This window comes from Rattus norvegicus, chromosome 17 (genome assembly GCF_021556685.1).
Source record: "Rattus norvegicus strain SHRSP/BbbUtx chromosome 17, alternate assembly SHRSP_T2T, whole genome shotgun sequence".
NCBI lineage: Eukaryota > Metazoa > Chordata > Mammalia > Rodentia > Muridae > Rattus > Rattus norvegicus.
In genome coordinates, this window is record NC_141550.1 from 40,501,467 (window position 1) to 40,527,568 (window position 26,102).

Genomic DNA, 26,102 nt, shown 5'->3' on the forward strand with positions numbered 1-26,102 from the left:
CAGAGGTGGTGACCTCACTCTCCGTGTGCTGGCCTACATGCCGTGGGACATGGGCAATCCTTGTGTTAACATTGGCAAAGTAACTTCACTTGTATGCTAGGCTGCAGTGAACCAGGCTGCTGACAGAATCATCCTGAAAGTTTAAAGAGACCTCTGGAATCTCCATCCTGCTGTATAGATTCTGAAATGCTGAGAGAGAGCATGGATCTAGAGTGGTTTTGAACCACTGACTCAGGTAGAGACCTAAGTGGAAACAAATGGACCTGGAGAGTTGGAAAGACAAAGATGTCCAATACAGGCGAGGTGCTATGTATGTACTTCACAGCATTGCCCGCTGCCTGAGGAGACCAGAAGAGGTTATCAGATCCCCGGGAACTGGAGTTACCAATGGTTGTAAGCTGCCATGTAGGCACTGGAAACTGAACCCACATCCTCCTCAAGAACCACTGGTGTTCTTAACCACTATGCCATCTCTCCAGCTCCACCCAGAACCACCTTTAAAGGGTGTTTCCCCCTTTCACTTTTCTTATTGCAGAAAGTAGGGAAGGTAATAATCTCCATTAGCAACCTAAGGATCAAACTGTTAAACCAGCAAACAAACCCGGAGAAAAGACTGTAGGGCCCCAGATGCTCAGCTGCAGCCAAATGAGCCATAACAGGGGAGAAAAGGACTGGCCATGATGGCACTGTCCCACAGCCCTGATGGATACTGTGGACACTCAGCGTAAGGCACGTCTAAGTGAAGTTCCCTTTTCTTCTTTTGTGCTGCAGGTGCTGTGGTCTAAACAACAATGCTCGCATTAGAACTGATTCACAACAACATGGGAGCAGGGGGACAAATAAAATGAATGATATGACAGCAAGCCATGATGAGACGGGTATGGTAGTTGGGTATGGTGAGATAGGTGTGGTGAGATGGGGATGGTGAGATGGGCATGGTGAGATAGGTGTGGTGAGATGGGGATGGTGAGATGGGTATGGTGAGATAGGTGTGGTGAGATGGGTATGGTGAGACGGGTATGGTGAGATGGGGATGCTGAGGCAGGTATGGTGAGACGGGGATGGTGAGATGGGGATGGTGAGATGGGGATGGTGAGACAGGACTATAGTCCCAGTGCTTGGCCTGGTACAGGAGGAGGATTGATTGCTTTGAGTTTGAGACGAGCCTGAATTATACAGAAAAACTTGGTCTTTGAACTAAAAAGAAAATATTCAAAGCAGATAAACAAACAGATGGCTAAATGACAGTGTAAAGAGGCTGCCAGGCAAGTCTAGAAGTCAGATGGGGTTGGTGTTAGATTAAAGGGAGCCCAACTATAACTAAAGGGAGCCAATTATAACACATGGACCTTGCGTGGGCCTTAACTGAAGCACTGCAACTCTAGGAAGCATTTGTGAGACAGCTGGGGATATCTGCAGACAAACTAGGTTAATAACAAGGGCTTGCTAATTTCGTTAGATGTGGTAATGGAACAACGGGCCTTGGCACTGTGGTTATATAAGATGGCCCTGTTCTTTCAGAACTGTACTGAAGTTTACATGCACTGCCTGACATACTTGGCTTTTCCTCCTCTGGAGTTTTCTAGTTCATCAAAGGGAAAAGAGAACGTGGCAAGGCCTTGGTGCTTACTGAGTTGTGGGGATGGATTCTGAGGTTTGCTGCTTCACTCAATCAATAAACAACATTTTCAAATAAAAAGGCAAGGTTCAAGGAGAGACTCATCAAGAAATTAGCGTGAGTGGAAGGAAGGCCTGAGCGCAGTTGACCCTATGTCTTTGCCATAGCACTCCTCCTCATGAAGCTCAGTATACAGAGCACCTTCATCCCTCTCTGAACAAGGACAGGTTACCTTTCATCTTGATGGAGAATTCTCCCAGCAGACTCTCCAACTCCGCTTCAATGGTGCACATGTTCTGCAAAGAGCAAAGGAAATGGTGTTAGATCCACCTTCCTCTACACAGTGGCACAAGGCATTTCAACAGTGATAGCATTGAACAAGAGGCATGTTCTGGTTTTCTGTGAGTACACAGTACCCGAGGCAAGACAGGTAGAATGAGGTAACGCTTCCAGTGCATGAGATAGCTAGGCCTAGGTGAACAAGTTAAATGATCTCAAAGAAGTCAGACAACTCTAGAATGTGGATGTTCTAAGAGCAAACTTGGGACTGTACAAAACGGCAGGACTATTGTGATGGGGAATCAGCCCAGGCACACATAGGAAGAGAGATCCATGCTCCAGGTTTAAACAAGCTGGGTCAGCTAGTCTCTAGGGTGTGCCTGTTTCATAATATCATAATATATACCATAGATTTATACCTATCTTTTACTTGCTAAATTTAACAAAATTAAGAAAGAGGCAGCCAGGTGTGGTGGTATGTGCTTGTAATCTTAGTAGAGGGAAGGCCGAGAGGTTACCCTCTGGGGCTGCCTGTAAGTCTAGCTTACTCAGAGGGTTCCAGACCAGTGAGAGACCCTGTCTCGAAACAAACAAACCCCAATGAAATGGATGGTAGCACCCCGGAGGATGAGAACTGAGGTCTTCCTCAGGTTTCTATACCCACCTCTCTTTGTCACACACAGACATGGGTACACACAGAGACAAAACTTCGGGCAGGGGGATGAAGAACATAGGAATTTGATTCTACTCAAGTGAGGCAGACTTTCAATGGGATGTTATGAAGCCCCAGAATGATCCCTGCGTAGTAGGGGTCCCCTCCTCACTGGGGTGTTAAAGGAATGAGACACTGAGGGCTACAATCCCTGATCACACCCATTCTCCTGTCCTAGTATCAGATGACCTGATGAGACAGAGGTGGACTTCAAGTGTCCCAGTCAGGATAGCTCTCTCTGCTAGGGCAAGCCTTGCAAGCCTCTCTGCTACAGTAAACAGCACTGGCCATCTCTGCTTTTGCATACCTCTTCCTCATGGCCAGCTTCACTGAGGCTCAGGCCTGTACAAGTGGCCATTCCGACAAAACTGAGGCCACTTAGGAAATGCCAACAGGCTCAAGCAGGGCTTCAGGGAGCTCTCGGGAGTCCTCAGGCTCCCTTCTTATTTGATTCTTCGTTCTGCTCGGCTGCTGCTCTCGTGGGACACGGACACGGGGAGAATGGCGTTATCCTTCTCATAGGAAGTCCTCAGTACTTCAGAAAGCTTGGCAAAGCCAGGAGCATTTCCTCAGGTCTGAGCTCTGAATAGCTTGAAAGCTTTGAAAAGAAAACCTCAGCACTGGAAACCGTTTGTTTCCTCAGAGCCTGGGGCCTTTCTGCTGGGGACTGGTTCCGAGACATACCAGGTGTGTCATCAGGCACTTTAATGTTGGGAATGCTACTACTGTCTTAAGAACTCAGGGGCTACTAGGTTAACAGCTGAAGTCACCCTGCATACAGCCAGGGATGAACACTGTTCCAAATGAAAAAATGCTTGGAAAACTGCTCTGGGGGTTGCAGGATCACTTAGGATTATCAGTGCTCAAAACCGTAATGCTCATCGGGGCCTTTGCTGGTTCCTGTCGTTTGGGCATGCTCAAAAAGCAGGCGACAGGGCTGGAGAGATGACTCAGTGGTGAAGAACACAGGCTGGGGGTTGGGGATTTAGCTCAGTGGTAGAACGCTTGCCTGGCAAGCACAAGGCCCTGGGTTCGGTCCTCAGTTCCGGAAAAAAACAAAACAAACAAACAAACAAAAAAAAACAAAAAACAAAAACACAGGTTGTTCTTCCCGAGGACCTGAGGTCAATCCCTGGTACCTACAGTCCCCAGCACCTACGCTGTGACGAGTAACTATAGCTACAGGTGGTTCGGTACCCTCTTCCAGCAAGCACTTTAGTGACTGAGTGATCGCCACAGCTCTTAATTATTTCGAGACATGTTCTTGCTAGTCCTAGCTGGCCTAGTAGTCACTGTTCTTCAGCTCAGGATGACCTCAAATTACAGTAACACTCCTGCTTCAGTCTCACAAGTGTTGGGAATTATACTAAGCCCAGCTTATTCTATGAATTTAAAAAATATTCTTCTGAATTTAGGCAAAGAAGGGCCTAATGTTAAATCATGAGAAAAGAAAGACTTATTTGGTTCAAGCAGCCTGTGGTGAGAGCATGAAGAGATCCTAAGGCAGAAGCTTGGCTCTGCCGATTGCCCACTAGATTCCGCTCAAGCCATGACTTCACTGATGACATCTGATCTCTGAATAAAGTCTCCAGGAACAGTGAGAGTGCAGCTTTAATAATTCAGCCTCTTCATGAAAGGCATGCAAGTGTGAAGTGTGAGGTGACCCCTAGGGGGTGACACCCTCCCTGTCTGATGATCCTGGGACCCCAGAGACTGTCAGAAACCAGGAAGATACATTTCTGTTTCTCTCTCTCTCTCCTCTCTCTCCTCCCTCTCTCATGCACGTGCGTGTACACACACACACACACACAAACACACACACACACACACACACACACGCACACGCACACGCACACACGCACGCATGCACATGCACAGAACTGTAGCAGAATGGAGTCTAATATCAAAACTGGGTGTGGGCTAGCACACTACAGAATTTAAAAGTGAATTTAAATGGTGGAATATTAAACTTTATGGCTTAGTTTAGACAATTCCACCACCACCTTGCTTACTTGCAGCTTTTTTTTTTTTCAAATATGGGGGAGGAGCCACAGCCTGCCAGGTAAATAATGCTCTTCCACTGACCTACTTTCCCAGCTCTCTTTCTACTTTGTTGTTGTTGTTGTTTACATTTGAACCATGGTCTCACTGGACTGCCCAGCTTTGCTTTGAACTCACTCAAGTAGCCCAAGTTCACTTGAAATTGCAATCAATCCCTCTTCCTCAACTTCCTGAGTAGCTGGGATTACAGGCGTGTGTGTGTGTGTGTGTGTGTGTGTGTGTGTGTGTGTGTGTGTGTGTGTGTGTGTGTGTGTGTGTGTGTATGTGTGTTTCTAGAGTATGGAATGGGTTTGTGTGTTGTTGCTTCCCTCTTTCTCACAATGACTAGCTATTTTGACCTGGCCATGGAACAAGACTGCAGGCTTTACCTCTGTGTACTCCTTGTAGCTGCGGTTGATCTCAGACAGACTCTCCCGGGCAGCCTTGCTGGCAGGGGATGTCGCAAAGGCTTGCTTCATTTTGCTGGCACCATCTTGGAGACGCCGTTGGATACAATAGGCTTCATAGAGCTCATCTACCTGCCAGAGCCCAAACAGGAAACAGATAAATAACTGTCATGATAGAGAGAAGTCCCATAGGCTGTTGTCATGCCCTTAAAGGTACATTTCTGTACTAGAGAAGCAGTGAATTGTCAAGGGGGATTCCTTAGATCAGTCACTTACTCATTTCCAACACAGTCACATTCCCATTTGTCTGTTTGTTTCAAAGAAGATTTTGTTTGAATCATGTTTTGAAATTATACAAGTTGAAAAGGCTCTTTCCTGTCTTTGAGGCAACTCCTGGGATTGTTTAAATTGGCTTAGGCAGCTGGCCTAGCACATGCCTATAATCCTAGCACTTGAGAGGCTGAGGTAGGAGGGTGTGGACTCCAGGCCATTGAGATCCTGCCTCAAATAGAGAGACAGAGGGAGGGAGGGATGGGGGTAGAGAGGGGTTATGGGGAGACACAGAGAAGTAGGGGCACACTTTGGAAAATGTGTAGGTCCATGCTGGGCTGCGGGGTTAGACAATGAGGACAGGGGCCTTCTACATGTGGAAGAAGCATTGGGAAGGTCCTGTTTTATGTCAAAGAGAAAATGTGTTGTATGCAAAGCTATTATCACAATGTTGGAGTCAGTATTTTACCAATGCATCTGTGCGTGTGTCTACGTGTGTGTGAGTGTATGTGAGTGTGGGAGTGTGTGGGAGTATGTGTGTGTGAAGGTGTATGAGTGTGAGTATATATGTGTGAGTGTGTGTGTGTGTGAGTGTGAATGTGTGAGTGCATGTATATGTGTGTGTGAGTATATGTGTGTGTGCAGGAGCCAGAAGATGGCACCAGCTGTCTTTGTCTATTAGTCTCAATAGACTATTCCTTTGAAGCAGGAGGGGTCACTCCTTGAACCTGTAGCTCAGGTTTTCTCAGTTAAGTGGAAGGCCAACAAGCCCCACCCACCCTCTTGACTTGGCCCCAATTGGAATTGGGTTACAGGCATTTTCGGGATACCCAGCTTGTGGCATGGTACTGGGATCCAAATTCTGGTCCTCATGATTGTGTAATTGTGTAGCAAGTACTCTTGATCACAGAATATCCTCCTAAGCCTAGACTCAGCCTTTCTTCTTCTTTTAAAGATTATTTTATTTTTAATCATGTGTCTATTGTGTATGTCTGCTTATATGCAAGTGTGTGTACTTGAGTGCAGGTGCCCTTGGAAGCCAGAAGAGGGCACAAAATCCCCTGGTGCTGGAGTCATAGGCAGTTGTGCATCAAGGGATTGTGAATTCAAGAGCAGTATGTGCTCTTAACCAGTGAGTCATCTCTCCAGCCCCAGGATTAAGCATTTAAAAAATACAAAAATGAGGTTATTTACTGAAAACAATTTTGTGAAATCACGGATCAATAGTAGGGAAAATTCATGTAAGTTGTTCATGTTTATGAAAGTGAAGTCCAAATGGTGCCAGATAATCAGGCTTCACCTTCTTATTGGGTGAGTGTGTAAGTGTATGTGTGACTGTGTGAGAGTGTGTGTGTGTGAATGCATGTGAGTGTGAGTGAGTATATGTGTGTGAGAGTGTGTGTATGTGTGTGTGAGTATATGTGTGTGAGAGTGTGTGTGAGTGTGTGTGTGTATTTCTTCCATCTCTCTCCCCCCTCCTCTTTCTTACTTAATGCCTCTCTTTTAGATTTTATTTATCTATTTTATATGAATAGGTGTTTTGCTTGCATGTATGCCTATGTACTACATATATGCCTGGTATTTATGGAAGCCAGAAGAAGGTGTCAGAGCCCCTGGAACTGGAGTTACAATTGTTTGTGAGCCACCCTGTTGGGGCTGGGAACTGAGCCTGGGTCCTCAGCACGAGCAGCCAATGCTCTTGACTACAGCACCATCTCTCCAGCCAGGTATCTATTAGCCAAATCCATTATGTCAGCCGAGGTATCTATTAGTTAAATCCATCCAGAACCCATGCCACACTTAGGGTGGGTGTGCACTGGGCAGTTACTGAGAGCAGAAATACAGAAGCAGAGTCAAGGGCAGCACTAGTTACCTTACTAATGTGAAACTCCAGGCGTCGCATGTATCTCTCAATCGTTTTAATTTGCTGGAATTAAAAGGAGAAGCTTGAAGGAAGAACAGCCATCCACAGTGCAATTCATTAGGCTCCTGAGAGAAATTTCCCTAGCCTGTCCTCCACACAAGTCCCACATGTACTTCCTGCTTCCCCTTTCTACCCTGGCCACTATTTTAGGGTTGTCCTAATGTTGATTTGTAAAATATTTTTCAAAACACTGACTAGCCTGAGAGATGAGCTCAAAATAATTATGATCATCTATGTTAGACACTAACATGGCCAATCCATTTCATTTCTGGTGGAGCAGTATCATTTGGACTGCGTCTAAATTTCTTCATAATATATATTATATGTTCTAAAATGAACTTCTGCACATTGGATTGTGCAATTGAATCTAGAACTGGGACACACTTTATAATTGTTATTTGTGTATTGTGATAACCATACATTTGGGCTCACAGATACAGCTAGTCATGTTATCCCTATGAGTTTTAAATATTGTAACATACATTTGATTTAATTGCCCTTTAAAATATCTTTTTGGGGAATGCCATAATTAGATTAGGCATCGAAAGAAAGCTATGTATATAGAATGGCATGGAGAGTGATATTGTATACAACTAAAAAGGAAGAGATAAAAATCTCCCTTCTAAAAGGCCTAAAAGAATTTTGTCAACAAGAATATATACTTTACATGAAAAGGAAGAATTAGATTTAATTGGAATCATTTCTTTCTACTTTTATATTTTTGAAACATTATGTTATATATATGGAACCATTTTAATGGTATATAAACAATCATGATGTTTTCTAATCAGAAATGTCTTGGATTTGATGAAACAGGCAGCTACACTGTGAGGATCTCCAAATACAAGTTCCAGAGAAAACCCACATCCTGGAGGCCTTGTTTCCCCTCATCTTTGATTCCATGGGCCTTGATGCTCATGGACCACCCCCAGCCCCACTCATCCTCCATCTGGAGTCTTACCATCCCCTAAAGGGCCTCTACTGATATTTTGGCATCTGCTCCAAGTGCAGAGCTTCATTTTCAGCAGCACCCCATCACAGGATGCTAGCCTACCTTGTCTAGGTCATACAGCACACCCTGGAATGAAGACACAGGATGCTAGCCTACCTTGTCTAGGTCATACAGCACACCCTGGAATGAAAAGAAGAGACCCTGGTTACGACACATCTCCTCACAGACCCTGCCCACTTTAATAAAGGCTCAGCTCCCATCTATACATTGCCTGTGAAGGAATCAGCAGCCCCACCAAATTCTATTGGATTCTTGGCATTTGCTTTTAATGAGTAAACTCCGGGTTATTTGGAGCACTCTCAAGAGCAGGCATTGCCTGACTTCTGCGATTCTACAGTTGCACTCTGTTCTTGTGGCTGCTTGGCAGTTTGAAGGGTTCATAAACAAATCCCCAAAAGCATTTCAGTCTACATGCCAATGAAGTGAAAGGCAAACATGTTAGACACAACTGCTAGGTCTACATTTGCAGACTTTCCTGGGGTTTCCTGCTGTCTTGAAGGGTGTAATAAATAACATTTTGAAATGAATAAAATCAGTCCTCACAAGCTCATCAGAAGAGAGGACATTAGTTATATGCATGGATTCTAATGGGGCTCAACCGAGCTTTCACACTGGCCTCTTCGTGACCTTCTTCCCTTCCTTCCCTGCCTGCTGCCACTGACTGTTCAATGTTCAGTCAGGTTGACACAAGTCAGGGTCATCTGAAAAGAGGGAACTTCAATTAAGAAAATACCATCAGATTGGCAGGCAGGCAAGTCTGTGGGGGCATTTTCTTAACTAATGATTAATATAGGGTGGGTCCTGTCCATTTTAGGTGGTGCCACTTCTAAGCACATGGTCCTGAAGACTGTAAGAAAGCAGGCTGAGCAAACCATGAGGAGGAAACCAGGAAGTAATGCTCTTCCTTGGCCTCTGCTAACGTTCCTGCCTCTAGGTTTCTGGCCTGACTTCTCTCTTTAATAGACTATACAACCTGTGAGCTGAAATAAACCCTTTCTTCTGTAAGTTCCATTTGCTGTGGTGTTTACACAGCAATAGAAAGCAAACTAGGACACTGGCCTACATTTACAAGTTGAAGATAAAGCAAATGTTCTCATTTCTGAATGTACTAAGGAGATGCTAGGAAAAAAAACAGCGACAGATCATTTTGTTATATTATTTAAGAGTTTTCTTTTAAAGCTGTAATGCTGTATCTTAGCATATGAGTGCTTTGTGTCTGAATGCATGCCTGTACACCAGAAGAGGGCATCAGATCATGAGCTGCCAAATGGGTCATAGGAATTGAACTCGGAACTTTGGAGGTACAAAGAATAAAGTATTTAAAAAGAAAAACATCTTTTTTTCCATTATTATTATTATTATTATTATTATTATTAGTAGTAGTAGTAGTAGTATGTATGTATGTATGTATGTATGTATGTATATGTGTGTGTTTGTTTGTTGAGACAAGGCTTCCCTGTCTGAGGCTGGCCATCTTCCTGCCTCAGCAGCCTTCCTTCTGGGGTTGCCCGTGTGAGCCAACAGGCTTAGTAATTCTTCCTTCCAAAATACACACCAGGAGGCCATAGCTTTGCTCCTTGTTTTATCTGTTTTCTTTAACACTCCTCTCCCTTGCTCCCTCCCCCTCCAATAAGTGAGGAGAGGAACCTCCCACCCCCCCACCCCCACCCCCGCTGTAGCATCCTCAGGATCAGAGGTACCTACCAGGCGAGAGTTTCTTTTCATATCTTTTAATTGAGCAGTCAATTTGTCCAGCTCGGTCTGGTGAAACTCCAGGTACTCACTGCAAAGGTAAGACATCATGCTGAGGGCTGGCTTCGGGAGCAATCTGAGCAGTTGAGGACCTTAGCCTTCTCTGAGGGGCTAAGAATAGGGATTGCAGTCAGCTGGTGGCTCACACCTATAAGCTTAGCCCTCAGGAGACTGAAGGGCTATTAAGCATTCAAGGCTAGCCTGGGCTTCATAGTAACTTTCAGGCTAGCCTGGGTTCTAGAATGAGACCCTGCCCCTCTCTCTTCTTGAAAAAGAATCAAAACTTTGATTTGTGGCTGGGGAGCATTTTGAAAGTCTAGTAGCCGCAGCTGATCCTGGGTAGTTTGAAGAAAGAAAAGACAGGTGGTGGGAGTGGCCCTTTGAGGCTGAAAATCCAGAAGTCAATGGGTAGGGAAGAGTTAGACAGGACTGGGTCACGTGATTTTGTTTAGTTAAACCCGGTAGTTACTGTGGCTGCCTTACCAAATGCTACATAAGTTTTCTTCAAGACAAACTGCCCTTAGAACACTCAGGAGAGCTTCGGAACCCTTTACAAACTGCTTGCATGTATGTCTGCTTGAGGCAGTTTGTATACTAGGTCACCCAGGCTGACTGAACTTCCGATGATCCTCCTGCCTTGGCCTCCTGAGCTCTAGGTAGAATTACAAGTGTGGCCCACACCACATCTGGCTTGGAACCTTTCTTCAGCAATCTCTACTTCAGCTATGGCTGTCCACTATTGTCTAAGTGAAGCCCAACAGTCCAGGGGGTTAGCTGTAAATGAGTACTGCGTCAAGCCTACCTCAGGCCGTGATACGATGTGAAATACAGCCTGTCTCCCATCTGTGAGACTTATAACAAAAGCTGCCTGGATGACAGAGCAAGAAGGACACACCCAGGAAAGTGTGCTGGTACACATTCTTTCCCAGCAGTCCCAGTGTCTGTAGGTGGAGATGGGATCAGAACTGCAAGGTCTACATATGGAGTTCAAGGCCAGCCTGAGCTGCATGAGACCCTGCCTCAAAAACAAACCAAAGAATAAAGCAGCAGTGGCTCACAGGGCCCTTTCAAAACTGATTTCCTATGGCTGGTCTTTAGGAAAGGAAAAGGTCACTTTAGGGAAGAAGGAGGAGGAGGAGGAGGGAAGGAGGAGGAGGAGAAAAAGAGAAGAAGAAGAAGAAGAAGAAGAAGAAGAAGAAGAAGAAGAAGAAGAAGAAGAAGAAGAAGAAGAAGAAGAAGAAGAAGAAGAAAAGAAGAAGAAGAAGAAGATGATCTTTCCCAAAAGCGCACAGTTAAGGCCATTTTTCTTACTCAAGCCCGTTTTTCAAGGCACGGTAGACCTCCTCCACTCTTTTCGGCTGAGGCTCTTTGGGAGTGTTGGTATTTTTGTGTCCTAGATTATGCATTTTCTTCAGCTTGGCCTGAGGCTTCTTGAGAGCAGAGGCATTTTCAATGAAGGAGTTACACCTAAAGAAAAGAAGAGAAAGGAAACCATGAGCCTTGGGCTTCAAAGGACCCACTGGAGAAATGTCTTTTAAACTGTCTTGCCTTCATCCTAGTGCCCTGGAGGAAGGAGACATGGCTTTGAACAGCACAGAACTGAACTCGACACATTTGTTTCCTGACGTTTGCTTGCTGAAAGCTTTGCAGAGCAGAAACTCTACTCTGCAGGCATAGCCTGGCTTGCAGTATGCGTCTTTTGACGGTGCTCTTGTGATCTAGTTCATAGAGAGTCAGAAATAAAAGGTTCCAGGAGGAAACAAGGAACAGGTAGAAGTTATATTCAACCAAAGGAAAAGAAAAGGCATTGCCTAATATCAGATACAAACTTACGTCTTGCTAGGATCTGAGTGATACCTTTTGGGTAAAGTGTCCAAAGCCCAGCAAATAGCTATTTTTCTAAGGCATTAAACTAAAGCATGGCGCTTGAAGTCTTAGTTATCTTTTACTTTAATTTTTTTTTGCGGGTTGGGGGCTGCTAGCGCATGTGTACTCATGTGTCTGGAAGCTGACTTTTGGGTATTGTCCTTTGTCCCTCTTCACTTTTTTTTTTTTTTTTTTTTTTTTTTTTTTTTTTTTTTTGAGACAGAGTCTTTCTCTGAACCTGGAGCTCCCCTTGGAAATGGAGAACTTCATCTAGTGAGGGCGACTTCTCTTGCATGCTACCCATTCCCCCTCTGAACTTCCTTGGTTTTATGAGAGGAGGAGATTCCAGAGAAACTAGAGCCAATTTCCCAACCCCCACCCAAATTATATTTGGAGAGAGGCATAGTCTTCATCCACTGCATAATTTCATACCGATACAATCTCCGAAGCAGGAAGGTAAAGGAGCACATGCTTTAAAGGGACTCAGAAGACTGGAAGGAGTCTACAAGATCTGTGTTGCCTATTAGCATGACAAGGCACATGCTGGCCTCCAGGCTCCCTCTGGCTAGAATCCTGACTGGATTCACAGAGCTCCTAACCCTAAACTGCAGCCCATGGGTTTCTCTTCCCCTAACTTCTGATTCCTATATAACCCTGCCATGTTAGGCATGTGCTCTCTCGGTCCTCTTTTTGCCTCCTCTCTCTTGGCCCTCTCTCTCAGTCCCCCCTACTCCGCATGACATTTCATGGCCCAGTTCAGTCTGCTGGCCATGTTCAGTGTATTACTTTCTCTCCTGACTCGGGACTCTTCCAGATGCCTTGGCTGTACTGCTGTACTCTCCCTCATATCTACATTAAAAACTTTTCCCTCAAGCACAACTTGGAGTGGTTACATACTCAATAGTGAGGGCATGGCCTCTTATAATAGCAAGGATAAGTTAGCCAAATGTGTATGTAAACTTGCATACATGTGTATATATGCACATAAAGGGCTAGCTCATCCTAAATCCTCAGATATCTCTGCACAAGGAATTGTAAATAATAGGAATGCTCGCACTTAATATAGGATGTGCTATCCTTTCCATGAAGAAGACATTAGCTCTCTCTCTCTCTCTCACACACACACACACACACACATCACACATACACACACCCCACACCACACCACATACCCCATACCACCACACACCATACCACAAACGCACGCACACACACACACACACACACACACACACACACACACCCCATACCACACCACACACCACACACCATACCACACACACACACATACACACACAGCCCCTTTCTGCTGTACCCCAGGAGAAACACCCAGCACTTGCCTGGATCGCCTTTCCTGCAGCCCACTAAAACCTGCAAAGGACTGGCTGCGGATGATGCCATTGGGCCCACCAGGAGAGAAGGACTGGGATCCCACCAGCATGATTTCTGGGAGTCTGGTTGGCAGTCCTGTAGACAGAGGGAAAAGCATGGTGACTGTCAGGTAGGTCCACACTGAAACATTCAGAGCCGTGACAAGGTGAATGTCTCACGAGATCCTGGTCATGAAATGCTTTTGAGACCTTCCCACGATGATCCACCCATTTAGACCAAAATAAATACAAACACACAAAACTGCTGCCACTTTGGTTTCCTTTGGACTTGGGTGTATGTGTATATGATGCACGTATGTTTGCATGTGTGTGGGCATGTTTGTATATGCATGTAGGCAGTCAAGGTTGACTGTGGGAATCTTCGTACATTGTGTTCATTTCACTCTTTGTGGCAGAGTCTCTCAAATGAATGTAGAAATTGACTATATGGATAGTGTACTGAGCCAGCCTGCTCCAAGGATCCCATTTTCAGCTTCCCAGTGCTGGGGTTATAGGCCAGCTTCTATGCCTGCCCAACATTTATGTGCATTCTGGTGACTTGACACTTCATCCTCAAGCCTACATAGCAAGTGTTTTATCCACTGAGGCCAGGGTTTTATTCCCCATCTCCCCAACCCAATGTATATTTCCATTAAGAGTTCTTTTCCTTCCTGCTCCCTCTCTCTCCCTCCCTCCCTTCCTTCCTTCTGTCCTCCTCCCTCCCTTTCTCCTTCCCTCCTTCCCTTTCTCCTTCCTTTCTCCCCTCTCCCTCTTTCCTTTTCTCTCCTTCCTTCTTCTAAACCTCTTCTTTCTTAGGTTCAACCAAGGTTTACTAAAGATGAGAACACTGGTGATGGTTCAGTCCATCCAGTTACAGCAGCACTGCACAGATGGATGAGTCGCCATCAAAGTTTCAGATAGCCAGTCCAACCTGAATTCAAAACATAGGCCTGCAGAGGGGATTTTCTACATGTCAGGCTGAAAATACGAGGTTTCTTTGAAGATGAACTTATTTAAACTCTTTTCTGCTTTCTCTCCTTATTTTGATAGGTAAGGTTGTGCCACTGTGTTGTCTGGGAAAACAAGAAAGGACAGAAGGAGAGCCCACAAAAGAAGAGATAATCTGGGTTATTTAAGAACACAAGAGAGGTCGGAGGCCCACGGAGTGCTCAATCCCTTTTCATCCCTTCTTCGGTTCTCTGCTTGGCTTTGTGAAGATTCCCTGTGACAGACCAAGTGCAGTGTCAAGTGCAACTTCAGCTGGACAGAAGCCCAAGGTTAGTCCCCACGAGACTGCCCTAGAACTGTGAGGTAACCCTGCCCGCTGTCAGCCAGACAGCCTCGAAGTATGAACTATTGTCTCAGCAAGTGATGTCAACCCAGGCAGGGGCTGAGCTCACAGGAATAGGACAGTGTACACATCGAAACCTCCAAAGGTAGACACACACCAATTAGTGCGTTTGGGAACTATCACCCATTGTTCTTTAAGGACCCCAGAGAAAGAGAGAACAGCTAAACCCTCAGAGAGCAGACTCCCTCCGCACTGTCACAGGGGTTTAAGTCTCTCCACCTCAGGGAGAAGCGTGCCTTATTCCTGGGGACCAGGTGCTCACTCACAGGGAGGTCAGTCTGGGGACAGGTGGCAGTAGGCTGGCTTTTCCATGGGATGGGACAAAAACCTCATAGCTGCAAAAGACAGAAGGGATTCTCTTGAATTTTAAATGTAATGAGATAGAACTATGCAGAGTTTGGGTTTAAAAGAAACAAGCAAAACATACAATCTCGTCTTACTTAAATCATAGCACATGGAGCAATGGTGCCATCCAAGTGTGAGCACAGCTTTCTCTATGCAGCAAGGTCTAGGCCAAATCTCTTAAACTTTATGTTATTATTTTATGTGTATGGTTCTTTTGTCTTTGAGTATGTCTGTGTACCACAAGCTAGAAGTGCTGGCTGAGGTCAGAAGATAGTGCCAGATTCCCCTGGAACTGGAGTTACAGTTGGTTCTGAGCTGCCCTATGAATGCTGGGAATTGAACCGAGGCCCTCTGGAAGAGCAACCAGTGCTCTTAACAGCTGAGCTTTCTCTGTTGTCCCAAGTTGTCACATCTTATTGTGTCTCATTTGTAAATTGCTCAACAGGTCTAATGAAGCACAGTCATTTGAGTAAAAACAAACAAACATTGAAGTTATTTAAAAGTGTCCCAGAGGGGCTGGAGAGATGATGGCTCAGTGGTTAAGTGCACTGACTGCTCTTCCAGAGGTCCTGAGTTCAATTCCCAGCACCCACATGGTGGCTCACAACCGATCTGACGCCCTCTTCTGGTGTGTCTGAAGACAGCTACAGTATACTTACATACATAAAATAAATAAATACATCTTAAAGTGTCCCCCAGGCTGGCCCATAACTCTCTATGTGGCCCAGACTTGGCCTCAGCCTCCTGAATGCTAGGATTATTGAACACCATGCCTGGCTTGTTATTCAGTGTTAAGTCCCTGTCTGCAAAATTCTGGCATCATATTAGGTGAATGAAATGCTACCTTATAAAAGTTGTGTCCCAAGACAGTGTCATCTGCTCACTTCTCCTCTCTGTCATGGGGATGAATGCATCTAAGAGCAGGTGCTGGTGGAGAATTTTAGGATATACATGAGTTGGGAGATGGAATGTTACTCAGAAACTTTCCTTGTGACTGTTAGGAGTGTGGCTGGCGAGGTGTTAACTCTGACTCATCTTGTCTATCCCAGCAATGATCATCTACCAGGAGCCAGTTTAAGTTGAAATCACTACCCTTCCATCAGTTCCTCTGCCTGCCCCCACATGCACACATGCATGCATGCATGCATGCACATGCTTGTGGATAGACCAAATTCTTAAAGAAATGGAGTGGGTTGTGCAGGGTGGAGAGCAACTGACCAGTGTAGAGGGAACAAACTACCCTCCCTCAACCCCTGCAGGTCTCTAGACTCCGAATGAGTGGTAACAAATCATTTTGTTTGTTTTTGAGAGAGGGCTTCAAACTTGGTATGTAGTAGAGGCTGACTTTGACCTCCTGGTCTTTCTGCAGCTAGCCATCAGTACTGGGATTACACGTGTGCAACAGCATTCCTGTCTAGGGTGAGCTCTTTGCTACATTTCTTTCAGCTTCTACAGCCTTTCATCCGTGGAAATGACCTTACAATGCTGCATCTTCTTTGAGCATCTTTTTTAATCACTCCATGCCTACTCTGGATATCTGAATGTCACATCTGAATGTGAACTGTCTCCCATGGACAAATGCACTTGGAACTTGGTCTTCAGCTGGTGGCACCATTTTGGAAGGTTGTTGAACTTTCAGGAAGTGGCACTTCACTGGAGGAAGTGGGTTGTTGGAAGAGGGCCTTGGGATATGATAGCTTGGCTCTCCACTTCCTGTATAGTTTTGCTTCCAGACCACAGGCACATGAGACTGTCACTGTGTGGCTACCCTGCTCTGATGAGCTGTATCTCTTGGAACTACAAGGCAACATAAACTTCTGTGCCTTGCTTTGTGTCAGGTATTTGGTCTGTGCAAGAAGAAACGTGACCGACCCATCTACTTTTCAGACATCTACTTCAGACAGCTTGCTGCCTTCCTATGAAGTCCCGCAAGTTTACTCAGCTTCTGAAGCTGCCCTACATTAGTATTCAACCCTCTCTACTATCCAACATAGTGTAAGGTTCTGAGCATTTAACTACCTACCCCAGAGTAATTTACATTTTGATAGCAGATACTCCATTAGGCCAAATGTCTTAACTTAAAAAAAAAAATCCTAGTAGAGTTGTAGTGCCACATGGTGATGAGGAAATGTAAAACTCATCCTTTCATGTGGCTTGAGGGAGATACCTAAGAGCACAGAGAGGCACATAAGAAATGTTCATTCCAGGCTATGTTGGTAACACTGAGAAATAGTATCCATGTTAATTACTAGGCCCGGTGGACTGCTTGCCTATCAATCACAAGACCCTGGGCTCAACGCTCAGCATCATACATGCACACAAATCACCACAGACGTGGTGAGTGCACTGTGGCATAACCACCAAGGTAGGGAGCTATCCCAGAGAAGATAATGACAAGCCAAGTGGTACATGCAAGTCATCCCAGCACTGTGGAGGCTGGAGCAGGAGCTAATTCAAGTCCTATCTTGGGTTCTACAGTAAGAGCCTATCTCAAAGATCCAGAAATCATAGTAAATAATAATACTAAGTTGTCATATAATTCTCCTAGGACATAGCAGGCAACAGTATATCCCCAGGAATGGAAAAAACGAAAGTACAGGAAACTATATACATTGATGGGAAAGTTGTGGAGACATAGCCAGTTGTCTATAGAGAGGCAGGAGAGTGTGATAGTCAGCAACACTTTGGTATTATCTGCATTGTGTTTGTACAGAGATTAATACATGTATTATCCATGGATGCAAAACTCCTTTTCTTGAGGTTGCCTGAGATTGCAGACCACTGGAGTCTGGAGTGAAGAAAGGACAGCTTATCCATCCCAGAGATCATGTAAGATAGCTGTTGGGTGCCAACTTTAGTTTTTATTTATGTCCTATAGAGAAGAAATAGGATTTCTAAGAAACAATGCAGAAGATTTCATCAATTTTGAGTAGATTCAAGCAAGTCACAACCACCCCCCATGTCCTTATTTTGAATTATATAACAACTTCCTGACTTTCATTTAAAAGACCATCAGAGATTATACCAAATCTACATTTCTAAGCTTCATCAAAAGCATTTCCAATAAGCAGAGTTCCTTTCATGCACACAAATCACCAGCAGATGAACAGATTCACTTTTGGATGCTGTTATTCATCTTCAGAACTGCTGGGGTTTGCAGAAAGACATCTTGGGGCTGGAGGGATATCTCAGTTGTTCTGAGCACTGGCTACTCTTCAAGAGGACCAGGGTTTGAGCCCCAGCACCCACAACCATAACTCTAGTACCAGGGGTTGGACTCCTTCTTCTGGCCCCTTTGAACATTACATGTATGTGGTACACATACAGGTATGTCTGTGATGTGTATAACATACACACACACACAGGCAGGCTAAATACTTATACATATAAAAATAATAAAAAATTTAAAAGACTGGTCTTTCTGAAAATTACAGCTGAATCAATATTCATCTTCCTGTGTTAAAACCCAAAAGATGGTTTGTGTGTGTAGAGAGATGGCTCAGCAGCAGCTAAGGGCTATTGCTTTCCTTCCAGAGGACCTCAGTTTGGTTCCCAGCACCTGTACTTCCATGGCTTACAACCATCTGTAACTCCAGTTTCAGGGTACTTTTAGTATATCACACATACACACACACACACACACACACACACACACACACACACACAGATCTTTTGAAATTAAAATGATGAGATTTTGCATATTCCCCTATAAACACTGTGATGTCATTGGTCACTCATCAAACTAGACATTGCATCATAAGGAGTCTGTCTCATCAGGCAGGTTTGGGACAAGAACACTGGGCCAGGAGGTGGTGGAGAGGTTGAAGCAGATGGTAAGAGATTAAAGTGACTGACTGATTTCCCCCTTATCCTACCAGGTCTCACATTGTGATTGGTCCAGAAGGATAGGTAAGAAAACCAATAAAAATTAGGGCTTCTTGGAGAACTTAGAAATAACCTGATGTCAAAGAGCCAGTTATGGGAATCACTGTTGGAAGGCTGCCTGTTTGGAGACTGAGTATGAAGAAATGTCTGTCTGTCAAAGTTGCCTATACAGTGTAGCCTCTAACAGTAGCTCATTAATGCCACCAGAAGTGATGGGAGGATGAATGGGATTCCAGTCTGAATGACAGTTCTACTTTTATTGTGCTTTTATTAGCTGGCATTCCACATACTGTAGTTAGGTTAGCTTGTGCTTACATATTTCTCTCCTCAAATTCAATGGCCCCTCTAGGACTAACAGGGTTAGGTATGACAAGGAGCAGATCTCCAACAGACTCGCTCACACCTGCCAGGCCTGGATCTCCATAGTGAGGAGCTCAAGGCAGAAGTGCTTAGAGGCTTTGTTGAAGGAGAACAAGCCACAAACCAACCAGACACTCAGAAGGAAGGCCTTGTTGATGTAACAACACTCAATGAGATTCATGATGGAAAACAGAAATTGTTAGGGTTTTGCATCTTTAAAATTTCATAGGCATAAAAACTGTCTTTAATGTCAAGAAAATACAGAAGAGCAGAAAAAAGGCAGGGAAGGGAAAGAGAAGGAGAGCCATGTTGTTCACATGCCCACAGGACCACAGTGGAATTTCTTTGTTTTTCTATTTTCCCCTTTCCCTGCAAGCATGCCTGTGGTGCAGACCACTGCTGCTTTCCTCAGCAAGTTTTTTTTTTTTAATTTATTTATTTTCAAGTTTTATGGGGACTGGGTTTTATACATTTACTTTTGTCTTATACCATCTTAAAAGGATACACACAGGCTAATCCCCATATTCCATGTTCTCCTTTGGTCAGTAAAAGCAAAACCTTCTAGTCTGCATTACTTATGTTTCTACTTCTGACTTTAAGATGGAGAGGTTTGGCCAAAGGCAAAGGTGAGCCTTTTAAGGATAGGAGGAAGGGCTATCCCATGGAAAGCAAGAGTGCATCACATGTGCACATGCTTCAATTGTAAGACGACAGCACATCATGGAGTCTTCATGCCACTTCTCAGTGGCAGGTGCTTGACCCTCATGGGGTTTTCCTTTTCTTCTATCAGCAAATTCCCCAAGGACCATAAACAGGTAATCATGAAACATTTATGATGAGACAAAAGGGACCTCCGTGATGTCCCAGTGACATGTGGAAGGACATCTCTGCTCCCACTAAAGTGTTGCTCCTGGGCAAAGGTCCACTAAGAAACTAAACCTGTCAAAGTTCTGAAGCTACAGATGCTCCACAAATGAGACTGAGACCAGCCCTCGGGGACAACACAGCTGACAAGCTAACAACATTAAACAATTTCATCATCAGTTCAACAGATTTCTGGAGGCCAGGGCTAGAAACACTCAGGAAAAGTCTAGAGAGCTTCCAGGGCATGGTAGAAGCTAGCACTTTATTGTGATAGGCTGGTGTGAGGCTGATCATGGAGCTCTTGCCTAAAATGTGCAAAGCCTCAGGTTCCACACTTTACAATGAAGGGAAATGTAAAGACAACTACAAGTAATTACACAGGTTAATCAAAAGTTTAAATTATGGGATTATGTACATTTATTAAGATTCACACTGGAAACCCAAGATGAGTAAATGCTATGGCTGAGGAATCTCAGATCAATAAAGCTGATTTAAAAATCATTACTTTCCAGAAAGAGAGTCATCATTCCTTCTACAAGAGAAAGGACAAGAGAAAGGACCCAAGAGATCAGGACAAAGAAAGAAAACACTTGGGTGCCCCCTCTGAGTATAGAATAACCCTAGCAAGCTGATCCTTCTCCTAGTAAGGCCAAGTCCCAGGCAGCACTCGGGGCCCACTGCTCTCTGAGTCATTCCTTCATGCCTGACAGATTCCTCCTTCCCTAACAGTGTACCCTTCTGTTTATGCTCCTCCATATCTTGGTCAAGAGCAGAAGTATAATTCAGTTGTCTAGATAAGTATGTGGGCCTAATGTAAATGGCCTGCTATGCTAAATGATTATGTGAAACGAATCCTAAAAATAGGTATCTGCTTATTATACATCTACAAGGCACCTATTACAGAGTTGACTAATCTTTAGAAAAAGGAGATGTATTTAAGTCATTGCCTACATTCTTAGATTTATTTTATTTTTATTATGTGTTTGGGTGTTTTGCCTGAATGTGTCTGAGCATGTGACCTTGGAGGACAGAAGGGGGCTTCGAATCCCCTGTAATTGGAATTACAGATGGTTGGAGCTGCTTGTGGCTTCTGGGAGACCTTGGGTCATCTGGAAGAACAACCATCTCTCCAGCCCCCATTGCCTGCTTCTTGAAAGTATTGATGCTCTAAAGTAAACCAAGGCAGCGTCGACAATTCTTTCTCAAATGTCAACACTGTGAAGCAGACGACCAATTCCAACTAAGATAAGTGATACAAATGGATGGAAAAATGTATAAATGACTTCCTATAATCTCACTCCTTAGCAAGCAGATGTAGGGACCAAGGCAGGTCCCATAGGCCTCTTAGGCAAGTGTCACACTGGGGCATTTATGGACTCAGTGTTTGTGAAAGAGAGAAAGCAATTCTTCATTTTATTTATTTTTCTCATTCATTCATTTATGCATTCATTCTTTTACGTGTGTGTGTGTGTGTATGTGTGTGTGTGTGTGTGTGTGTGTGTGTGTGTGTGTGTATGGCACTTGTATGGGAAAGTCAGAAGCCAACTCATGGGAGCAGGCTCTCTCCTATCATCTGGGTCCTAGGAATCAAACTCAGGTTGTTGGGTTTTACCGCAAGTATCCATCTGATTCATCTTGTTAGCCTGTAGTCCCCATTCTAATGCAAGCATTAAGCATTTCAACTGAGAATGAAACTTCCTTCAATCTTGAAGTCAATCTCAAGACTACTTGGGTCTTTTCTCAACTACGGATATCCACATAGATGGGAAGGCTTCTGCTTAGAAATACAGAGAGGGTGGCAAGAACACAGTTGGTAAAGTGCTTTAGGTACAATCACAAGGACTTGAGTTTTATTCACAGAACTCACATAAAAAGCCAGCCATGGTGGTGTATACTTATAATCGAAGCGTTAGGGAGACAGAGGCGGGTGGATTCTTGAGGCTAGCATGCCAGGTGACCTGGTAAGCCATTTTCTGACTATTGCCCTGGTCAGTTATAGCCATGATGGTGGCATCGTGGCCATCTTTGAATCCTATCATTCCCTGATATAGAAGAAGGGGCTTTCCCTACTGCTCATATTCACTAATCAGTTTATTGTTAATATGGACACATGGATTTTTGTTTCCAGTGGGTTATAATCTACTACTATCATCTTTAAGAAAGAACCAACTGTTTTTTGTTGGTTTGTTTGCTTGTTTTTCTATTAATGTTTTTTTGTTGTTGTTTGATTTTTGAGACAGGGTCTCAGTGTGTACCCTGGGCTGGTCCTGAATCTACAGTCCTGTTTCAGATTCCAAAGGCAGGAATTAAAAGCCTGTGCCATCATGCCTGGCTCAGCTGTTCCTTGAAGTATTTTCTGAGCAGCCCAGCTATAACCTAGCATCTTTTGGGACTCCATTCATCATAATTATTTTTCTTAAACATCTTATGTCTTTAACCAAGCCCCACTTTTTTAAGGGTTGCCAGCTGTCTTTTAAGCTATCTTTGATAGTCAGTACAGGGCAAGACCAAATAACCCAAAATTCCACAAACAAAAACTTGGCTTTGGGACCAGGTTGACCCGTTTTCACTCAGTTTACCTCTGTAGGCCCTGCTCTTTCTTGTCCTAAGTTACCAAGGTTGCGTCAAGGAGAAAAGTGCATGTCCTTGTGTGGGGCAATGGCCTTTCCCATTATCTAGAATTGCATTTTAAAGACAGACACACTTGTGTTTCATCAATCAAATGGAGCATGCCCATTATAAGCTACAAGAATTTGATAGCTGAGAAAATGTGCAGTAAGGAAGTACTGTGCTGCCCCCAGTCTCTCTCCTAAGTCCCCCACCCCCGAAGGTGACAGCACAGTACAGTATGTGGAAGCTATTTAAGTGTCTGCCTGAGTCATGTGAAGAGTAAAGAAGAAATGTTAACAGCCCGTCTATTCATCGGGTTAGTCAATTGTAGGAACTTCTAGATAATTGGCCGTGCTTCAGCCCTGGGGAAAATGACAATTCTGCTCCTTCTTCCGTTCTGGTGGATTAAATAAATGCAGGGAGCAGCAGCTGGCCTCATGATAATTAGACGAGAAATGATTCAGGACACAAAACCCACTTAAATCTCTAGAGGGGTTGGGCTGATTTTGACTAATGTTGGCATTACTCATTTTAAAATGCAAAGCCTAGAACACTCACAGGACTTCAGAGCACACACCACACATCAAAGCGGGTTAGAAGGCAAGAGCATTCTGCACTTAAAGGAGGCTCAGGCTGTTTGTAATAATAAGTAATTTTGCTCCCCCCACCTATTTTTAAACCGTGGTTATCAAAAGGGGGAACATGTCTTGGGAACATGGTCTTGGAGACAGCTTGGCTGATCCTGCTGAGAGAAAAACACACCCACCATGCCCCTCCCCCCTTTTTGATCATCAGATTGAAAAACAACACTCTGGGGTAGAAGAAAATCAGCTCCTCCCAGAGTATCTGCATTTAGACTGATGATCTCTAGGGCTTGACAACTCCTTTAGTTCTCGGTTTCTTTATAACGACCTCAAAATGAACTGACATGTTCTCTTCTGTTCTATTTGGCTTATTAAAATCATCATTTTTTTTAAAAAAAAAACAAGTGCCTGTGCTTTATTGTCCTCACCAGAACTGAGCTGCATCTTTGAAACGTTAGGTAGAAACCACTGTTGGGTTCTAGGAGGACACCCAACAGTGTGCTTAGGTTTGTGCTTGCACACTGTGGGCTTGACAAAGACTGGCATTCATTCATCAATGGGCACAAGAGTCAGGCAGAAACGAATCTGGGTTCTTGTACATAAACTATGCTTAGAGCAGGTGTACAAAATCAAACTAATAGATTTTTCATAGGACCCACTAATTTTTCTGTGGCCAGTTTTTCATGTCCTCTTAGTTTTCTGTTCTGTTCTGTATTTATCCTTGGAGAATTTCATATATATATATATATATATATATATATATATATATATATATATATATTATGATTGTACACACTCCTTTCCCCAAGTGCACCAGCCACCCCACAACAGGTCTTCCTTGTAACTTCATTATCGTCCTTTCTTTGAAGCTTTATTATTGATTTATGTGTGTGAGTGAATAAGCACAGAGTTGTAGGTATCCAGGAAGGTCTGAAGAGGACATCAGATGCCTAGTGTCACAGGCATTTGTGAGGTACCTGACATAGGTGCTGGATCTAACTCTGGTCCTCATGACTGAGCAGCAAATGCTCTGTTGAACCATCTCTCCAGCTCCCTCTTCTACCTCCTTCTCCTTTTTTCACTCACTGAGTCTCAGTAGTGCTGCCCATCTGTGCATGAATGTGGACCACTCACTGGAGCATGGGCACCTTACACATGGCCATATCTCCCTTACCCATACCCCCCTTGCCCAGAAGCCATCTGCTGGGTATGGCCATGTTAACTCACCTTAAGTAAACTGAGTGACAGAGGATGAACTGGTGAGTCTGTGATGTAAATACAGTTACAATTGTGGGCATGGTAACAAGGACTGATAATGGCTTATGTCTCAGCTAGCCTATGACAATTAACTCGAAAACCATTACATTCAAACTGGGGTTAATCCACCATTTTACTCCTGTTGTTATGACAACACTTCAAAAGCAGCATCTCAATGCCAATAAACTGCTTAATTGCAGAACAACCTAGCTTCAGAATAGTTTTTTTTTTTTTTTGAGACAGGGTCTCACTATGTAGTTCACTATGGAACTCTCAATGTAGGCCAGGCTGGCCTCAGCCTCACAGAGATCTACTGATCTGCCTCCTGAGAGCTGGGATTAAAGGTGCACACATCTATGCCCAACTAGTTAGTCGGAGGCAGTGCTGTGTGTGTATGTGTGAGTGTATCCCATCATATGCCATCAGGTTCAAAGTTAAGTGGCTTCCCAGAGGCTTATACACATGCTCTCTTTGTGGTAATTTTAGCACATTAATCTGCTATAATTGGGGTGGTTTCTGCTGGTCCTTGCTGTTGCATACCAAGAAGTGGCCGGGTGCAGAACATCTGCACAGTTATTCTTGGCTGCCAAAGCCAAATTATTTATCATCGAAATGCACAGCAGCTATGTGCCAGAGCACAGATGATCCACAGCAGAATAATGTGCTTTCTCATTGAACGGTGAGGCTTCCAGTGGTTTCTTAGTATCCTATGTTTTGTTCAAAGGATACAAAGCTGTACAATAGTAACAAGGTGGAAACCCATCTCTTTCTTAGGCTTTGAGAGCACTGGAGCATAAAGGAGGAACCCAGACCTGGATTTAAGGACACAGGAAAATCCCCAGCACCAGAGACAAAAGAACACATTAGAGGGTAATTAGTGCACATGTGGAAAGCATATTGCTTGTATGTTGAGTTCAGAAGGCCTTGTCACATTTCTTTTGTGAGTCTATAGAACTCCTAGTCAGTTACTTCAGGCTGACACCTGGGCAAGGACAAACTTCTTTCTTCCCTTTCTTCCATACACACACACACACACACACACACACACACACACACACACACACACACACACACAGAGAGAGAGAGAGAGAGAGAGAGAGAGAGAGAGAGAGAGAGAGAGAGAGAGAGAAGGCAGAGAAGATCCTTTCATGTAGCTCAGGTTGGTTTGGAACTTGCTGTGATCCTCCTATCTCAGCCTCTGAAGCACTGGGGTGGCTGCCTTGCCCAGTTTTTGTCTTTCACCAATTTACCTAGATGGAAGCCACATCTATTTTTATGGAGTAGGAAATTGAGAATGGCTTTTCTGGAAGGCCTGGTGTGCAGCTTGTTTACCTCCTTGTTCTGTCTCCAAACGCTGATCTCTCCTACACCCAGGCCATCTCCTACACTATCAAGGCATGCTCTCAGCCCCTTGGACCACATCGGACCATTTGAAGGACTGCTTTTGCTTTCTGGGGACTCAGTCCTCACTCTGCAATACTTGTCCCTTCTTTTTGTTATGTTGACAAACTACTGAGGAGTCATTTTGAGATGCTTGGGCATTTAATATGGTTTAGATATTAAACAATAGGAGGGAAAGTTTACTTATTTCATTGG

General features: G+C 44.2%; 1 protein-coding gene across 20 annotated transcripts in view; it reads right to left on the reverse strand.

Moving 5' to 3' along the window:
• Ripor2 (RHO family interacting cell polarization regulator 2) overlaps nt 1-26,102 on the reverse strand; it is a 223,866-nt gene that overhangs the window by 52,806 nt on the left and 144,958 nt on the right. For 13 of the 20 annotated variants that reach the window (XR_015640804.1, XR_015640805.1, XR_015640800.1 and 10 more), the window contains exons 2-8: nt 13,221-13,347; nt 11,326-11,481; nt 9,967-10,045; nt 8,359-8,382; nt 7,200-7,253; nt 5,039-5,188; nt 1,851-1,914 (exon numbers count right to left, since the gene is read on the reverse strand). Coding sequence is in view for 11 of the 20 variants with exons in the window: in XM_087590614.1 (XP_087446740.1) it covers nt 1,851-1,914; nt 5,039-5,188; nt 7,200-7,253; nt 8,359-8,382; nt 9,967-10,045; nt 11,326-11,481; nt 13,221-13,347 (654 nt within the window). In the remaining 9 variants the exon portion in view is untranslated. 20 annotated transcript variants of the gene reach the window in all.